This window comes from Colobus angolensis, unplaced genomic scaffold (genome assembly GCF_000951035.1).
Source record: "Colobus angolensis palliatus isolate OR3802 unplaced genomic scaffold, Cang.pa_1.0 Scaffold204, whole genome shotgun sequence".
NCBI lineage: Eukaryota > Metazoa > Chordata > Mammalia > Primates > Cercopithecidae > Colobus > Colobus angolensis.
This window is the reverse complement of record NW_012115200.1, coordinates 2,113,266-2,132,703: the sequence shown is the minus strand read 5'-3', so window position 1 is coordinate 2,132,703 and position 19,438 is coordinate 2,113,266. Positions and strand designations below refer to the sequence as shown.

Genomic DNA, 19,438 nt, shown 5'->3' with positions numbered 1-19,438 from the left:
GACTTTGACTATTAAAAGAACATGGTAAACTAAACTTTTTCCAAAAAACAGTTCTTGAAATTGTTGTGGCGGATTGGTAAGAACCAGAGATTGCTGTCTGAGCCCTGTGGCTCCAAATGCTTGTGTCCACATTCCTCGCAGAAATCACCTCCAGGTACCTTCCTGACGCCCAGGCTCCTGATGCTGCCAGCTCGCCTCCCAGGGCCAGAGCTCCCCGTTTCCGCCCTGGCCCCCTTAGCTCCTCTTGGGAGCTTGGTAGGAGAGCACCCGCCTGACCTCTGGAGTCGGGATCGGCCCTGTTTTAGGGCCCACAGGTGAGACCCCGCCTCCCCTCTGTGCTCGGGAGCGCATCTGTGCGCAGCCGGCCAACCTTCAGGTGGTTTCGCAGCCTCGGTGGTCCCAGTGGATCCCTCCTCCACACACTCATCTCCTCTCTGCTCTTGCCAATGCTGCCCATACCCCGGCTTAGTCACAGCTGCCCCGTCCACCCCATCTTCAACCCACTGCCAGGCAGCCTGTCTTCCTACTTCTACAGTGGCCAGCTCTCAGCAGCAGGAATTCCTGAGTCACTTCCACCAGGGCCATGGAAAATTGGAAATGGAGACTTTTCTAACTCCATCCTTCTGCCTGGAAACCTTTCTCAGCGGTTTTTTTTGTTTGTTTGTTTTTTGTTTTTTTTTTTTTAGTTTAATGTATTTTAATAGCAAACTTACAGGAACAACACAGAATACAGACAACATTAAAAACATGTACTTACATGTAGAATAACTCAGAAAAGTATAGTGAATGGATGGAATCTACTGTATGATAAAAATGCTACAAACATCATTTAGTTGCCGTCAATAAGAAATTTACTTGTTTTAAAAAAATCCAAATGCTGGCATTGTCCAGAAAAATTTAACAGGTTTATTTATAATTATTATGAAGTTGAACCACTGCAACGTGTTCACTGAAACATTTTAACTTGCATTAATGCTTTACGTCTCTGCATTTATATTAAAAATTCACACACAAATGAAAATGGAAAAACTGCCAATACCTGATTTCTGTCCCCTATTTTTCCACTCTCAATCATATACTTAGGTACCTTTTGACTCCATGGAAAAAAAATATCTAACGTTCAGAACTACCACTAATAGGAAGAAGATAATTTTTTTTTTCCCAGAACTACCAGTAACAGGAAGAAGAGAATTTTTTTTTTTTTGAGAATGAAATGTTTCCCATCATAGTGGATTCTTAAGCACGTTCTCCACGTATGCGAATTTCTTTTCTTTTTTTTTTTTTCAGAACTACTAGTAACAGGAAGACGAGAACTTTTTTTAATTTTTTAAATTTTCCTTTATTTATTTATTTTGAGAATGAAATGTTTCCCATCATGGTGGATTCTTAAGCACGTTCTCCACGTATGCAGCGTGCTAGCTGGATGTCTTCTGGCATAATTGTTACACGTTTGGCATGGATAGCACACAGGTTGGTGTCCTGGAAAGAGGCCAACCAGATAGGCCTCACTTGCCTCCTGCAAAGCACCGATGGCTGCGCTCTGGAAGCGCAGATCTGTTTTAAAGTCCTGAGCAATTTCTCGCAGCAGAGGCTGGAGGGGAAGTTTGCGAATCAGTTCAGTGGACTTCTGATAACGTCTAACTTCCCGGAGCGCCGCGGCACCCGGCCAGGGACGAGGAGGTGTCTTCACCCCTCCAGTAGAGGGCGCACTCTTGCGAGCGGCTTTGTAGCCTGTTGCTTCCTGGGTGCTTCACCGCGGGTGCATTTCCGGGCAGTCTGCTTTGTACGCGCCCCGCACCGGGAGCTGCTTACTTACCCCGCTTCTCCTTCGGCTGCAGCTCGGCGAGCGAGAGGCGGCGCCGGCGGCTGCAAACACAATTCCTTTCTCAGCTAGTTTTAAGCCAGTCTCCACTGTGCCGTGTTATTCTAGGAGCCTCTCTAAGGAGCTAGCTGTGCCCCAGACTGGCACCTGAGACGGGCAGGGCTGGCCCTCGAAATGACCCAGCTCTTCTACCAGCACTGCCCTGCCACCTCCAAGAATTCGGACTTGGAGCAGGACCCAAGACCTTCGGAGTTGACCTCTCACCTCTGCCTTCTCCTGCTTCTTCCCAGCTTCCGTAGCCAGATCCGTTTCTCCTGGGAGTGGAGGGCGACTTCTTTCCCTAAAGTCTGCGGCTCTAAACCCTGGCCGTCCATCAGAATCGCCCAAGAGCTCTTTAAACCACCAGATTTCCTGGTCTCCGCCAGAGACTGCTGTAGTGGACCGGGGAAAGGGAGCAGGCATCGGGCTGCTGCCAGCCTGGTGTGGGGTTCTGAGGAGCGGAGACCCCTGCGCGGGCCACAGTCTGAGGTTGTCCTTCTCTCCTTTAGAGGAAACGTCTGTGCCCCGGCGCCCTGGGCTCACCTTTTGATGGGCACTGAAGCCTCTGGAATTGGGAAATCCTTTGAGAAGTCGCACTCATGACTATGAGATGATAGTTATCATAACCATGCTTTTAAAATGTTTAAATCTCAATATTTTAAAAATCTAACAATCAAAGAAACCTCTGTGCTTCCAGTGTGTAACCTTCACCCAAAACACAGAACTTTGTTGGCCTCATGGTCGGGGCTCCAGGATTTATTATGTAAAGGAAATGAAGTCCACTGGAGACTAACAAGAGGGCGTCTGATTAGAGATAGGATCACCTCCTTCAGGGCTGGGGCATGAGGCCCTGGGGAATCCGACGGGTGTGGCTGAGGCTGTAAGCAAATCCCTGTCCTGTTTGCTCAGTCGGACTTCAGGGACAGTTACTGTTGCACAGGCACCATCCTCCTTGGGGATCCCATGGAGGACAAGACGGGATGCTAGTGGACCTAAGGAAATGCTGGGCACAAGAAAGCACCTGCTGAGAGAGGGCGTGTGATGAAGAGCTGATGGAAAAGTGTGTGTCAGGGAGGGGCTGGAGACCCTGCCAGGCTGAGGGGCAAGACCCTTGTGAGTTGGTGGTCCACGGCGGCCACCCCTCCTGCACTGGCCCGGCCTGTGCCTCTGGAAGCCTGACTATGCAGCCATCAAACCTCAATGTCCTGCAGGAGCTGATCCCAGAACTCCCCGAGGGACCAAGTGGGCCTGGAAATACCCAAAGACAAAGAGGGGGCGCGGCACAGGGCTCCCGGGTGTGACATAAGGATGGCTGAGGTGGGACTGGCTGTCGGTGCCTTCTTCGTGTGAATCACGGCATTTTGCTCCATGCAGGTGGTCAGGGCAGAGACATGAAGAGGTGAAAAGGAGTCCTAGGATCACCCAGAATCCAGGTAGGACTCACAGGGTTGGAAGTCCTGGCCATCCACCTATTAGCCTGAAGCTTTGGAAACGTTGGCTAGCCTTTCAGAGAACGGAATTCTCCTTCCCTTTGCAGATCCACATGGGAACCAGTCATACCACATGCCCCCCAGAGCAGGCAGGGGCCACCTGGGGGTTCTCTGAGCACCCAGGCCCCTCTCAGCCTGAAGGTGAGGTCAGGAGTCCCCACTGGCCGAGATATCTTGCTGGCTGGGATCCCTTGCTGAATGGGACCTCTCTCTAGCCTGAACCCCCTGCCCACTAGGACCCCAGCTGGTCTCCAGCTATGCTGGCTTGTGGACTTTCAGGCTTTGCCCCCCTCCACTCCAGGAACTGGGGGAGAGGTTTACACTCTCCCTGCCAGAGAGAGCCAGAGGAGGGCGTGTGGGAGGCACTCCACAGGAATTCTGAATGCATCAGAAAAAGGAAAGAGAAAAAATGTCTTTCTCCAAAGCCCCCTTCCACATGCCAACCATAGCAAGGTTACAAACAGTGGTAAGAGTTGATTTTCCCTTTAAGCAATTGCAATCAATGGAATGCACCCTAGCTTTTGTAACTAAGTTATACAATTGGCAATTTTCATCCCACATCAAAATTTAAAAATCAGATCTCGTTAGAGCAGGTGGAGCAGAGAGTTGAAGGCTTCCCATTGTGGGCTGCTGTGCTGAGACTGAAAATAAATGTTGCTTTTGAAGGCAAGAGCTTTTCATCTGGAGTCCGTGGGGTGAGCACACCCTTGGCCTGGGTAAAGGAGCTGTGGTACGGTTTTGTTTATTTGTTTTCTGGATGATGGCTTTGTTAAGTAAATCCAGCAGAGGATGACATCTGCAGAGGTTTCTTTTGAAACATGAAAAAGAAAGTAGAACACACATGCCTTCAAAATACGCAAGTCTTGAAATGACTGTGGCTGGAGTGGTAAGGACACAGTTACACAGGATCCTTCCAGGTGTGAGGGGCAAGATGGCTATGGTGTGCTTGCCCCTCAGCTTTGCCTGGTGGCCATAACATCTAACTTAGAACGTTTAAATGGCTCCAAATATCTTTTAACAAGATTTTTTTTTAAACCAAAAGATTTTTCAAAGGCAAGCGTAGAAGGTGCTGTATCACCTGAGTTGAGCATTTGCATCAGGAGAGGATTTGTGTATTTAATTTCTTGTATATCTCCTATAATATATTCATGAAATAAGGCAATTATATCTGAAAACTCAGAGTTATGCAAATTCCCATAGTCTTAGGAATGCGTGTGAGTGAAGGCTGTCCAGGACAGTTGCACAGAACAGGCACTGTACCATACCCAATCTGTGTGAATGGTACTTTTGGGGTTGTGTGATATGGAGACCCTAAAGAAACATCATAATTTGTTTTTTTTTTTTTTTTTTTTTTGAGACAGAGTCTCATTCTGTCCCCTAGGCTGGAGTGCAATGACACAATCTCGGCTCACTGTAACCTCCACCTCCTGGGTTTAAGCAATTCTCGTGCCTCAGCCTCCCAGGTAGCTGAGATTATAGGCGCCCACCACTACACCTGGCTATTTTTCTGTGTTTTCAGTAGATACAGGGTTTCACCATGTCGCCCAGGCTGGTCTCAAACTCCTGAGCTCAGGCAATCCACCCACCTTGGCCTCCCAAAGTGCTGGGATTACAGGTGTGAGCCACTGCGCCCAGCCTTGTCTTCTTGGAATTACTTTGTTTCCTCTAAATTTCCATCCAGCTGGGTCAATAAGGAATTTAGCCTCAGCCAGTGTGGGGGACCCTGTGGGGTAAAGTGATGAAAGATCGTCTTAGTCCACATGCGCTTCTATAACAAAGTACTTTAGACTGGGTAGCTCATAAATACTGGAAATTTACTTCCCACAGTTCTGGAAGCTGTGAAGTCTCAATCAAGGTGCAGATTCAGTGTTTGGAAAGCGCTAAATTTCATCTTCCAAGATGGCGCCTTGTTGTTGTGTCCTCATCGTAGGGAAGGACAACAAAAGAGATGAACTCACTCCCTCAAACCCTTTTATAAAGGCCCTAATCCCATGTATGAGGGTGGAGCCTAACCACCTGCTAAAGACCTTATCTCTCCATACTCTTGCATTGAGGATTAAGTTTTAGCACACATTTGGGAGCAACACAAACATTCAGACCATAGCAGATGTTGGCTTCAAGGCAGCGGGGAAGCCCTGGCAGCAGGGTCAGCAACACATTGGAGTACTAGGGGGACTCCCCAGCCCCAACCCACGCAGTTCCTCCAGGGGCCTGGCCTGAGGGATGGGAAGCTGGGGGATCTGGGGGCGCGATGGCCATTCTCCACCGTGCGCTTGCCGTTCCCTGGCAGGCTCTGAACCCACAGGTACAGCTTTTTGTCCTGAGTTCATTATGGGCAGCTCCTACACATCCCCCTGAGACTTGAGGGTGCTCCATATTCAAAGGTGCAGAACTCCCCTGTGCAGGCAGTGGGGAAGGGGCAAAGGTCACCTGACTGAGCCTACCCAGGTTTCATTTCTCTCCTTGCCAATACTCCCCACTTAGACTCCCATTATACCTCACTGGTGCTGTTCCAGAAACTTCCATTCTTATCCCCTTCTCCAACCAAATTCAGTAAGCAGGCTGCAAGAAAGCAGATTAAGGATGCTAGCGCACAGTGGGTCTGGGCACTCCTCTACTCTAACGCCTCCCGTGGCTCCCAATTTCCATGTGCACAAAGCACACTTGGGCAGCTCTGTATGTATGAGGCGCTCTCCGCACAGCGGTGCAGTCTTTTTCTCCAAATGCAGCCCCCATCTCTCCTGTCCCACACCTGGGCTCCTGCAGAGCCAGGCTCCTCCCTGTGTGCTGCGTGGGTCCTACACTCTCTTGTCTGAGTGAATGCTCTCTAGCTGCTGTAGTGCCCGAGATGCCCCCTGCTGCCTGTGGTCACAGCGCAGTGCCCGCTCTCATCTCAGAGAAGGCAGCTGTGTTGGGCTGCTCACAGGTCCTCCAGGAGGCAGCCGAGTAAACAGAGCAGACCACTCAAGAACCGGGAGGTCTCTGTGGGTAAAGCCAGTGCAGACAGGAAGGGCAAGGGGAGTTTGTTGGCTTAACACATTTTCGAAAGCATTTCAGCAGAATCACCGCTGAGCTGTTGTCATTAAGGAGATAGGAAAATATGTTCACACTCGATTGGGTTTGGTGTTACTGTGTTGCCCAGAGACTAGTCTTGAACTCCTGGCCTCAAGTGATGCTCCCACTGTGGCTTCCCATAAGCATGAGCCATCACACTCAGCTTCAGTGCATAATATCAGAAGTGTTTGGGTTTTTAAGTTGAGTTTACTGCTTTTGAAATATGCTGTAGGAACTTAAACTCTTGTTTACATCAAATAGCTTGTGGTAAAATGGATTTTGTTATATGGCGTTTCACTTAAATCCAAGTTTCAATGAGCCCATTAAAAATGTTAAGGCTTCTGTATGCCCCAAACTGATACAAGTCCACCTGGACCATCAAGAGATGGAATAAGAGCCAAAAAAAAAAAAAAAATAGTGAGCACAAGGGCAAGGGCAAACATCTCCCATGGCACTGAGCTCCCCACACCCGGGGAGGGGGATGGTTTCTGCTGGGCAGGTGCTCAGAATGCACGCGCCGGACCTCAAAGCTCACTGCATCGGGTGTGGGGTTTCCTGTCCAGCCAGTGTGGGTGTGTTTAGGCTTCTCTGACCTGCTACACATCTCCTGATGGAGAGCTAGATTTTCTGAAAAGATGCATCTCTTCATCAAAAACAGGTTATGAATTTTACTGCCAGGCATTTTGAATTTAATGTGCTCCGGCCATCACCACCAAACCTCCAAGTGTAGCACCCAGGACTTCTCGAACCGTTGGAATAATGAGGTCTCTCCTGATTCTGCCTCTCGCGTTCCTCTGGTGTATTGGGGTCTGCCCATTGTTTGGCATTCTTCTTTTTTCATAAAGAAAATGTGTGTGTGTGTGATGAAAACCTTGTGTCAAATTGAAAGCTGTAAGTCAAGCAAGTAATTTTGAAAATATGTGGAAGCTGTGGTTTATGTGTACCAAGAATAAAGGCTGGTAACCAGGATTTGAGTTGTAGGTTGGTTTTACATAATCCAATAATTTTTTTGCTTGCAAATTTGTTCTTGAAGTTAAGCTGCTGGAAACACATTATCAATCACCTTCCCTTGTGCTGTTTCTCTACTGCCTGGTCCTTTGCTCCTCTGAAAGGCCTCAATTAATTATACACAGTTTGCTCCTTGCCACCAAAGACCCTGCATTTTCCATGTAACGGGTGAGGTATGCAAATAGTGGAAACCCATGAGGCCAATCAGAGGTTTACAGTGGGTTGCAAAATCCATCCAAGAACCCTTCAATCTTGCAAAGATCTTTTTTTCCTCTAAAATGCAGTCATATTTTTGGTCCTGAAATGCTGTACACTGTGCAGCCTTCATCTTGGGTTAACTTTGAAGAAATATCCTTTACTAGAAAATATAAGGCAACTTTTTGCATTGCTTATGTGCAGCTTACATAAGAGAGATTAACCATCCGTCAGGCCTCTGTGGAGGCTTTGCCTTGCACGATGGTGAATGTCTCAGAGTGCTCAGCCCAGGTGGGGAAGAGCACAAAGCTGCAGGGTCTGTAAATCACACAACACCTCCAATAGAATCCAGACAGCATCTCATAAGCACATGCATTAATATTTCTGCTGAGAAATGCATGAATATTCACACTAAGAGGAATAAATAAAGATTGCAAATGGCTCCACATCAGATCAGAACAGGATTTGCTGCCAAATGAGTTTTTGGCCATAATAAAAAACAGTATTCGAATTTTGGGTTGTGGCAGTGCGGATGGGAGACTGTGGCCCTCTGCTCCCTCCCCATGTTCTTGTGGGTGCCAGGGAAGGGCAGCTCTCTTGGTCTCTGGTGTGGCCAGGCAGAAACAGCCTCTCCCATCCCCCCTGGTGTCTAGCCTTCAGGCACAGTCCTGAGGGTCCTGGGAACCTGGGTCAATGGCCCTGTGGCGCAGGTGTCCATGGGTGGCAGGGCCAGCGGCCTTGAGGGTCCTGGGTCACAGCCCCACGGTGTGGAAGTTCTGAGGACCCAGGGCTGAGCTGGCAGCCACAGTGGCTGTGGAATGAGACTTGAGGTGAGGATGGGGGCTGATTAGCAGCCCAGGAATCCCAAGAAAGGAGAAGCAGAGACCTCCCCTCTGACTGTGGGAGGCCACCAGGGAGAAGAGGAAGATGGAGCCGGGCTTGGCCTTGGTCCAGCTGTGGCCATCTCCCACCTTCCCTTTAGCTGATGTGCAATTCTGAGCACGGTCCTTTTGGAAGCTGTTGATGTCGCCACAGACCAGACCTAGACAGAAAACTCCAAAGACCCTCACCAAAGTGGATTTTTCACCCCCATCTATTCAGTGAGTCTTTTGTTATTAATTTGCCTCCATTTCCTCTCTCTCTTCTTTTGTCCCTTTCTCCATGATCTGGGTATGTGAGCAGAGAACAAATACATTTTCTCTGCCATGACTCCAATCTTGCCTAACTCTCCTGGGCTGCTCGCCCCTGATGCTGACACCCCAAATCTAAGACATTTCCTTCCAGCCTCCCAGTGAGCCTGTGACCTGAGAGCTGGACTCTGGCCCTCCCTGTGGAGGAGAGGGAGGAAGAGGAGGGGCTTCCATCACCTTCTCCTGGCCAAGAAAAATATTCTTGCATACATTCCTGAAATTTTTTTTCCAGAAAGAGCCGAGATGGATTGACTGGAGGAGACGGAGAGGCTGAGGGCTTCACGAGCTCAAGTCCTTTCCTGGGGTATATATGATATGGCTTTTAATTCAGTGTCTTCTATTTCTGCAGAAACCAGAACATGCCAATATTTACTTTTTCTTAATACTACCAGACATCTGTCCAGTTTAAGGACCAAGCAACAAAAATGTCACTGTGTGTAAACACAATCATTCTTTATCGAGAGAACAGCTTTCAAAGAAAAATCTGGAATGCTAAAAAAAAGTCTTTATTTAATCAGGGGCAGCTATGAGAAGTAATACCTCGGGCTAGAATACTCATAAGTAGAAACTGAGTTTACACTGAGCAGCAAGACTTTTTATTGCCTATACTTGCTCCTTTGGTTTTCTGCAAAATTTATGATGACTTAGCTGAAATTGGTTCGGGGTTATTTTAAGTTGATATAATCTGCCATTTTAACTTCTGTAACCTAATGCAACCTTTGTCAGCAGACAACCTTCCCCTCCACTCCTCAGGTGAGGGTAATAATTACAGATAATTTTCCTAGAGGCCCCTGAACTTTCACAACGTCAGCCAGATATTTGGGAACATGGGGAAACTGAATGCGTTTATCAGGGACCCAGGAAAACACAGCTCCCTCATGTCCAAGATGCTAAGTCTACAGGAGTCCCCACTCTTCAGTCACCGGGAGGTCAAGAGACGATCCATGTATGTGGGTACTTGTGTGTGTCTGTGCACACCTGTGTGTGTACTTGTGTGTGTGTGCACACCTGTGTGTGTGCACAACTGTGTGTACCTGTGTGTGCACACCTGTGTGTGTACCTGTGTTGTGTGCACCTGTGTGTGCACACCTTTGTGTACCTGTGTGTGCACACCTGTGTGTGTACCTGTGTGTGTGCACAACTGTGTGTGTACCTGTGTGTGTGCGTGTGCACCTGTGTGTGTGCACACCTATGTGTATCTGTGTGTGTGCACAACTGTGTGTGTACTTGTGTGTGTGCACCTGTGTGTGTGCACAGTGCACACCTGTGTGTACCTGTGTGTGTGCACACTTGTGTGTGTACCTGTGTGTGTTTGTATGCATGCACGTACACTTTAGGTTACGTGGAAGTAGTGGGCTGGCCCAGCAAGGACATTGGGCATCGTGTGTGGGGGGGTGGCAGGGGTGGGGGGGAGGCTGAAGGTGTCACCAGACCGAAGGTGTATGTCCTGACAACTTAGAGACACGTTGATCTAGGAAAAGCAGTGGAAAGCAAGCCACCACCATTCCACAGTCAGGCTGCATAAGCTCATTCACACATCTTTATCTTTAAAAGACTTCCATCTTGGAATACTTTTACATTTATACAAAAGTTGTAAGGATAACACAGAGAATATTTGTGGGGGTGTGGGAGCAGCTGCAGGGACACTGGGCACAGCAGGGAGGGCCCTGGGGGCTGGGGAGCCCATGCCGGGTATTGCCCTACAAGCCCCTGATTCCTGCCCCATTCGGGTGCGTGCCGGGCACAGGAAGGCCTGGTACTACGGTTGGGGCACTCCCCATGGAATTAGGCAGAAGTCACTGTGGCAGTGGAGCTCACACTTTGCAGGATATTTTCCACTTTGGAGAGTGAGGAGCTCATGCCTGGCCAAGGAGACCGACGTCAGAACAGGAGTTGAAGTGCAGAAGGCATGAGGACGACACGACCCCTCCGAGGACCACCTGTGACTTTAGCAGCACAGAGATTGCTGAAGCCAGGCCCTGATGTCCTCAGCAGCAATATGCATAGATGTGCTTGGAAGAGTGGCCACAGATCTGATTCTGGCCGTTTCTCTGCCTGACCTTGCCACCCTCAGGGCTGGCTGTGGCCTTGGGAAAACCCATCCTTCCACCTTCAACCCAGAACCATCTACCGGGCGCCCCAGGTCGCAGTTTCTGTGCAGGCCTTGCTGGCCTCGATCTTCTGCCATCTCTCCTCTTTCCCTCTCTCCCCACTCTTTCTACCATTCCTTCTCCCCCTCCTCCTGTTTTCTCTCTCCATCCTTTACCCCTCCCCACTCCTTTCCCACTTCTCTCTTCCTCCTGCTCCCACTCTCTTTCCTTCTGCCTGATTTTGGCTTCATCATAATCTAGCGTGTATGTTTTGATGTTTTCAAGTTTTCCTCACCTATCAAGGGAAAGAAGAATTATATGAAAAAGTAACTATAGAAAGGGAAACCCTTTATCATTTCTGCTTCAATATGAGGCCTTTGGGCTTCAGAAAAAGATTCTAGACTTCAGAGAGCCAGAGGTCATGGGATCCGGACCAAGGGCACCAGGCAGAGCAGCAGTAGCTGGGATGGAGCCCACTTTAACGCTTGGTACCCTGCAAGAAACAGGTAACATTGAATGATGGAGAGTGGTGCTCACCATTGGGTTGAAATTGTGTTATTTCCCATCAGCACATAATGTACAGCTATTAGTTTCGTTATAATGGCTTAGGAGTCATCTAGATGTATCTTCCTTAGCTTGAGTTTTAGTCTGTTATTTAGACAAATGTTAAGTTGGAGCCTGGCTTACATTTTCATTATGAAACCTCAGAATCCATCCAAGCACTGGGGTGCACTTCCCATGGTCGAGTCCCCTCCCTTCATCCCCGCTTCCCAGGCAGAGAGGGAGATGGAGCTACCTATGGTGCTGGCTTCAGGAGGGGAACCCCAGCTCCCTTGGCCTCCACTCTCTGCAAAAGGAGGGTCCTGGACAGGGACAAGGGCTCATTCTCATTCTCCTACCTCAACCAGGAGGCATCATCTCAGCCCTTCCAGGACCTTGTGGGCTGAGTGTCACTGAAGGCAGTTGCTGTGGGCAATGCTCTCACTAGCTGCAGTCAGACCCAGCCAGGCTCACTTGTGACCTGTCACACCCCTGGCCTTGCCCCGCTGGGAGATTCCTGGAAAGGAAACAGCAGCCATACTGCGCTCTGCTCCTCAGAGTGCTTTGCTCACCACCTCTGACCGTCTTGCCGACTGATACGGCTTGGCTGTATCCCTGCCCAAATCTCACCTTGAATTGTAATTCCCATAATCCCCACACGTCCTGGGAGGGCCCTGGAGGTGATTGAGTCGTGAAGGTGGTTTCCCGCATGCTGTGCTCGTGATAGCGAGTGAGTTCTCACGAGATCTGATGGTTTTATAGGCGCCTGGCATTTCCTCTGCTTGCACTTTTCTCTTTCCTGCTGCCCTGTGAAGAAGCACCTTCCACCGTGATTCTAAGTTTCCTGAGACCTCCCCAGCAGTGTGGAACTGTGAGTCAATTAAATCTCTTTCCCTTTAAATTACCCAGTTATAGCAACTAAGGCCTGAGCTGTCTTTCTCCTTATGCACAGGGACCCATAATGACTGCTGCCCAGGGCCCACCACTCTCTGTAACACTTCAGTCACCCCGATGAAGCCTTGGATCTGAGGACACACAGGGAATGGACGAGGAAGGTTGGGCCTCCAGGTTCCTGATTCCAAAAGCCAGTCTTGCTCCTACCCTGGCTGATGCTGACTTTGACCCATCCACAGAGAGGGGCCAGCCACCTCTGGAAGGCCATGGAGCAGGGACTTGACTTCCTGCAATGCTCTCATTGCCTTGGGGGGCCAGGGGGTGGTTCTGGGGCAAAGGAGCTCACACTCCCCCATCCCCTTGTGCAGTCTGAGTGCAATTGTGCACCAGAGCTGAGGATGGAATGGGAAGAGTAGGTTGGGCAGCCAGAGAAACCGGGTTCTCACTCCAGCCACAGGACCCCAGGCTCGCTTTAACCTCTGGGACCCATGATTTCCTTTTCTGTATAAACAAGGATGTCGCTGCCTCCTGGTGCAGGCTCAGGAAAACGGGAGGAGGCAGCCCTCAGCAGCTGAACATCTTCCCAGTCTCTTACACTTCTTTCCCCTCAGCTGAGGCTTGGCCATGCCAAAATTTGGGGAGTGGGTGACAGACTTGCCAGGTGGGTGTCCCCAGCCCTCGACGGGACCATGAGTGGTTCTAATGTTCCCTGCAATGCTGCCTGGCATGTGCAGGCTCAGTGCACAGAGATGAAGGACTGAGGCGTGGACAGGCGTGCCACCTGCTCCCACTTGCCCACATTTGCAGGACATAACTCTCCGTGGGGGGGTTCAGGCACACTGGGAGACAGCCAGAGGGATGAGTGAAGGCTGAACCAACCTTCTGGAGGCCTAGGTTCAAATTTTCTCTCCGCATTTGCTGTGAAACCTCGGGAAAACCAAACGCCTCTCAGGGCTTTTGATTTCCTGATTGGTGAAATGCCAGCCAACGGGCGGTTTCTAAGCCTCACTGGCAGCTCCCTCTGAGCCTCTGCACATGCTGCTCCTGTACTGGGAATGCCCTTTCCCACCGTCCCACACCCAGCCTGGCACCCTCACCTTCTCCTGCAGCCTCCTGTGCTCAGTAATGTTCCCCCAACTCGCTGACTCCCCCTGCCTTCCCCCAAGCCTCTGTATCATTCTAGGCAGATATCAGATAAATATGCACTGCATGGACTTCATTTCCAATGCACCCGCCCGCCTGTCTACCTGTCTGCACTGTGGACTCCTCCAGGGCAGGGAGCAGGTTGTATTCATCTCAGTCACCCAGCGTCCCTCAGCCTGGCACACAGTAGGCCCTTACAGATGGGGTTTCATTCACCACCCAAAGAAGCTATCCTTTGTATTATATATTATTAATCATATGTATATAGTTATGTTATAATAGTAATATCTATTAATATTATTAATATATTATTAACAAATCCAGTAATAATGTTATACTATATTATTTATATTATAAATCTGAAGAGAATTTCTGATGTGAGCTGTTTTCCTATTGACCTGCTGGTTGACAAGGACTTGCCCCTCTGTCACTGCAAAGGCTGTGATGCTGGGTGCTCGCCTTCCTCACGCCTCTGCAATCGCCCTCTCCCCTGACTTCTCCCTCACTGGAGCTAACCTCATGGGGATTGCCTGTGCCCACTCTGTTCAAGGAGTGAGATGTAATTAAGGTTTCCTTTTCCCCTGGGGAAGAGGAACAGGGCTAAAGTGTCAGTGGATTCATAAGCAAGGGTATGTTTCACAGGCCCCAAGGCCCAGACTATGGCTGGGGTTTGCTGTCCAGGCAGACTTCTCTCTGAGTGGACGTCAGCTGTCCTGTACTCCCTGCTGCTCAGATGCACTTTCTGAGGAAGTGGACAGAAGGGATGAATACAGGAATTGGGGTTTGTGCGATGCCGTCTCCAGTAGGGCTGGAGGAAGACAGTGTATGGAGGCCTTTTTAGGGACACAGGTCCATGGAGAGCCTGGGAAAACCCTGCCTCCTCCTCCATCTACATTAGGCCTCTTGCATTGCTATAAAGAAATACCTGAGACTGGGTAATTTATAAAGAAAATAAGTTTAATTGGTTCACAGTTCTACAGGCTGTACACAAAGCATAACACCAGCATCTGATCCATTCCTAGAGAGGCCTCAGGAACTGCTACTCATGGCAGAAGGCAATGGGTGAGCTGGCACATGGCGAAAGCTGGAGGGAGAGAGAGAGAGAGAGAGAGACAGTGGGGGAGGTGCTACACACTTTAAATGGCCAGATCGAAGGAGAACTCAGATCAGGAGCTCACTCATCCCCAAAGGGATGTCCCAAGCCATTCATAAGGGATCCATTCCCATGAACAAATGACCTCCCACCAGGACCTACCTCCAACACTGGGGATTACAATTCAACATGAGATTCGAGTAGGGACAAATATCCAAACTATATCACTATTCCTTCATCCATCCATCCATCCATCCTCTCTCTCTCTCTCTCTCACACACACACACACACACACACACACAAGCACAGGGAGGAAGAAGAGGCTTCCTGGAGAGGCCACAGCCTGTTCGTTAAGAGGTCCCCCCACCAATGCTGGCCAAAAGGCTGGGCCAGGCCCCACTCCTGGTTGATGGTTGAGGCCGTGCTGTGCCAGGCTCGCCCAGCCTAGCAAAAAGGAGGAGCTGCTTCTTCCAGGCTCGCTGGAGCTTCCTGCTCAGCGACTGGTCGGCTGATGGATGGGAGCTGTTGAAATCAGGGAGGATTACAAGCCTTAAGTCCTAGCTCTCTGGCTCCAGAGGTTCAATAAGGCCATTTGTATATCAGAAGCAATTTTCAAACCTGGATTCTTCCTGTCAAGCTGAAGGCAGCGAGGATTCTGGGAGTTTCCGGGGCCTTGATCTTTGGATTGGTTCTTTTTAATATAACTTAAGGATGACAAACTGAGATGCTGACTTAATTCCCAGTGATCTGAAAATCAGTGCTACTTTAAGAGTTAGAGAAAGTAGATGGTTGCCAATTGTTACTACCTACATTACCCCAGAAAATGGGGGTTCTCATCTATAACCTGGGTTGCTAATCACCCCAGCTCGCGAGGCTAGCCAAGGAAGGCGATTTGTGAAAAGTGTTTAAGTGTAAATTGCCTGGCTGTGGTGAGTGCCCAATCAGAGCTCGCCATCATTTCTATCATTACTAATAGGCCGGCCACTATTCCACATTGCCTCCTGACCTAGGGCCACTGCGGGGTAAGCAGCTTCATTTCAACCAAGATTTTACTTTCCTCACTTTCCATGGAGAGACAGGCAGGTGAGGGACAGCAGGGAAGTGACAAAAGCAGGAGGGTCAAGATTCCTACTCGGTCCCCTGCTGCAAGATCCTGACTAGATCCTCCACTTACCCCAGGGCTTCTCTGCAGAACATGCTGGGCCTGTGGGCCCCCAGTGAAGGGAAGTGAAGGTTGCTCAGCCTCTTTCTATTCCTCTCCTGCTAAGAGTTAGAAACAAAGTGGCATGATCCCCAAAAATGTAGTGTACATTATAGCTGAGTCATATTTGCCAGATAGGACAATGCAAGAGCTGGCGACAAAATAGAAGAAATTATTTACACAATTGGCAAAGGCTTGGTACCAAGAACATACAAGGAGCTCCCACAGATCAACAGGAAAAACACAACCCCATAGAAAAGCGGGCACAGCAGATGTTGAGCTGAAGAGGAAATGCCCACGGCCCACAGGCCCAGGAGGATGTGCTCCGATGGTTGCCAGGGATCTGGGGTGCAAACCACGGTCACAATGAACACGAACTGACACCTGGTCAGTTGCAGAAATGAAGGCAACTGACTACACCAAGCAGCGACAAAGATGTGAACCCACCGTGCAAGTGTATTAATCCACTCGTCTACACAAGTATATGTTGCTAGTGGAAGGATAAATCAGCACAAGTGGTTGGGAAGCCGTTTGGAGGAATCTCCCTGCAGTGAAGGCACCTGGTGGGCTGCAGTGCTGTGTCCTGGTCTGTAGCATTGAGAAATCTCTGAAAGTCCAGGGAGATATGTTCAAGGTTGTTCATCAGAGCATCACAGGTGCCGGACCCTCTGCGGAAGAGGAGAGGAGCAGAGGGCGGACCAGGCAGAAGGGAACACGGCCCAGCCAAAGAAAACAGGCATGGCCAGAGGAAGCCTCCTGAGTCCTGAGGATATAATCTTAAATTCCAAGAGTGAACTCCCAAGATTGCTTCCAACACTCTACCTTTTTCCACAAAGATTAAAAATGAACACTTATTTTATTTGATTTTATTGATTGCAGATGCAATAAATTACTTGAAAAGGTGAGCAGGACGTGTTGCGCGTAGGGAGGCAGATGGCATTTGTGGGGCTGGAAGAAGGTTTCCCCTCCCACAGGGTGGCAGTGGTCTCACGGGCTCCTCTGTGTGCGCAGGTGTCCCCTGTCCACACTTGCCAAGGCAGCATTTCTTCATTTTAAAATCTGCCTATCAACATAACAGCCATGGTTCTGTCTGTTGACTGTACACTGACTGGTATTGGTGCTTATTAACTTGTAAAACAAAAGAGTCATGTTGATAAGGAGAAGCAGAAGTGAACGGACGGAAGAGATGCCAGTGAGTCAAAGCCGAGGAGCCCACACCTTTGTGCTGGAGTCTGGTCTGCGGCCTCTGCTTCTTGTGGCCATGACTTTTCAGGCCAGCCGGTGTTGGCTGAGCTGAGCCTGTGTGCTCGTGACGGTGTCAGGCATTTCCACAGGACGTCTGATAAGAACGATCACGCAGGCTCTCAAACAGCCCAGCCTGCTGCTTCCCAAACCATGCTGGGCATTTGAAAATGCTGCGTATTCATTAAGGCTGCAGTCCCCAGCCCTGCCCCAGGTTATCGGAGTTGGGAGGTTTCCAGCGCCCTCCACTCACCTGTGCTAGGTGGGAGGGCCTGGGAAATCCAGGGCAAACCTAGACCGGCGTGACGTGCGTGACAGTGCGTCACCACGTGCAGGAGGGATGGTGGGAAAAATCGTGATTGCAATCCCAGGATAAGTGAACTGTGCATGTGCAAACAGGAGCAGGAAGAACCTGGTGTCCCCAACACAGGGAGGCTCCGTGAGCGTGTTACCAGGACCCTGGGCATCGTTTTTACAGCTTCCTGAAGGAGTGCACGACTTACAGCTCGAAAAGTCCAGCAATTACAGACAGGGGGCTGTTGATGTAGAGAAAAAGCATTTTCCCAGCTCCCCTGAGGAGCATTTTTCCAGCCCCCCTGAATGCTAGCTACATTAGAGCCACCTTACATGCCTGTCTCATCTAATTTTCTCAGCATTCTGAGGGTGGCTATTATTATCCCCATTTTACAGATATGGAAAATGAGGCTCTAAGAGTTTGGAAAACTTACCCAATGTTGTTAGAATCAGGACTCAAACCCTAGTGGTGTGTTTAACTCGACACACACACACACACACACGTGTGAACACTTGTGTGTACGCACATCCTCAGTAACCTTCACTCAGCCCAGACCTCCTACCACCTGAAGTTTCTCTCCGCTTCTCCCACTCTAAAGGACAACTTCAAAAGCAAATAAAAACATAAAGCCCCTAAACACCAATAAAATCTCCAAATCATGCTAATTGGCATTGCTTGAGAGCTAATTAGCCAGACCCTATGCTTAGCACTTGACAAATGAGAAATGAAACTTTGAGAGGTGAAATCTCTTGCCCAAATTCTTCATCTCTGACGCACCAGCCAAGGCCGCTGTCTAGTGTCTAACTCCAGAGCCCAGGCCTCTAAGCTTCACTGGGCTGCCAGTTCGCAATGGTCACCTTGACCGTGTCCTCCCAGAACACAACAGTGTGCATCGAGAGCCAACTCTGGCCAAACTGTGACGTGGGTCCTGACCCAGACTTCCCCACTATGGCCAGTCAGGTGGCCATAGATGACTCACAGTCCTGTGAGTCCTTGTCAGCTTGGAAATTCAGAAAGGTGTAGAAGTTACTTTTCAGGTGGTCATTCTCATGGGAGGATGGATTATTCAAGTCAGAAGACACGTGGATCAAGAGCAGGAAGGGAAGTCTACTTTGAGAAATTGAAACTTGAATTTGAAGTCCCTGCTCTTCTCCTGGGACCTTGACCCAGGCTGCCTTTTCCTCTCTGCTCTCTAGTTCCCTAACTCTAAAATAAAAGGGTTTATCCAATGAAAATCTAAGGTCTTTACCAGCCCTCACTTCCTGTGTATTTCAGAACATAAACTTATTGCCAGGGCATCCAACTGCTCTTATATTTACCTCAGTGCTTCTTTTCAATATGTGATTTGTTTGGGTAAAATTACATGGTTGTAATGCTATTTCTTCGAGCTGACAAGAAGGAAAATGGCTTCACAGGACGGCAGATGAGGGAACATTTATTGTGCACAGCACAGTCCTTCAGGTCATTACAGTGCAGTTTCCCCAAGAAGCCCTTGAATGGTGAGCTAATGCTGTTGTAAACGTATTTGCAAGTGTGCCTGGTGCCATCCATGCTGAATGCTACCCATGCAATTTGGCTGTTACTCTGTAATTCTCGTAATGGCTTCACTCATCACGCCAAAGTATTAGCTGCTTATAACCTGTTTGAGGTTGTGAAATTGCTTACTATTTGCTTATAGGAGAATACAGAAAAACAATAATCTGTGAGTAGAGAAGTTTGTAACAAATGATTGTCTCCAAGTTGGATAAGGGAAATTTTCAGCTTGCTTATCCCTCTTGCTAAATTTTACAATAAAATTTAGATTATCTCTGCTATACTTGGAAGAACAAATAGAAGCTGTAAAGGATAGGTGGATCCTCCTCAGCATCAATGTCACTGTGAGGCTGCCTCACCTGGAGAGGAGCGGTCTAGGAGAGAAAACAAACAAACAACCAACCAAAAACACACATATACACAGACCATGTAGGGGTATCAGTGGAATGCCTAATAGCAATTAAATATCGTTTATAAAGACAAAAGATAATTCTATGAAATTCAATAGAGGAAACTGCAGCTTCAGTGTCATAAATGGTAGCATCCTTGTGTAAGAAGCACAGTGGTAAAACCAAGAGTGGTAAACCAAGCGTGGTGAAACCAAGAGCT

At 49.0% G+C, this 19,438-nt stretch overlaps 1 protein-coding gene across 1 annotated transcript in view; it reads right to left on the bottom strand.

Moving 5' to 3' along the window:
- Window positions 1-1,386: 1,386 nt before the first annotated feature.
- The window catches only part of LOC105511794, a 37,147-nt gene continuing 19,095 nt past the window's right edge, over window positions 1,387-19,438 (bottom strand). Inside the window, 5 exon segments of the mRNA XM_011941986.1 lie at window positions 1,387-1,485; window positions 1,487-1,722; window positions 1,725-1,804; window positions 16,320-16,427; window positions 16,978-17,098. Coding sequence (XP_011797376.1) covers window positions 1,387-1,485; window positions 1,487-1,722; window positions 1,725-1,804; window positions 16,320-16,427; window positions 16,978-17,098 — 644 coding nt within the window.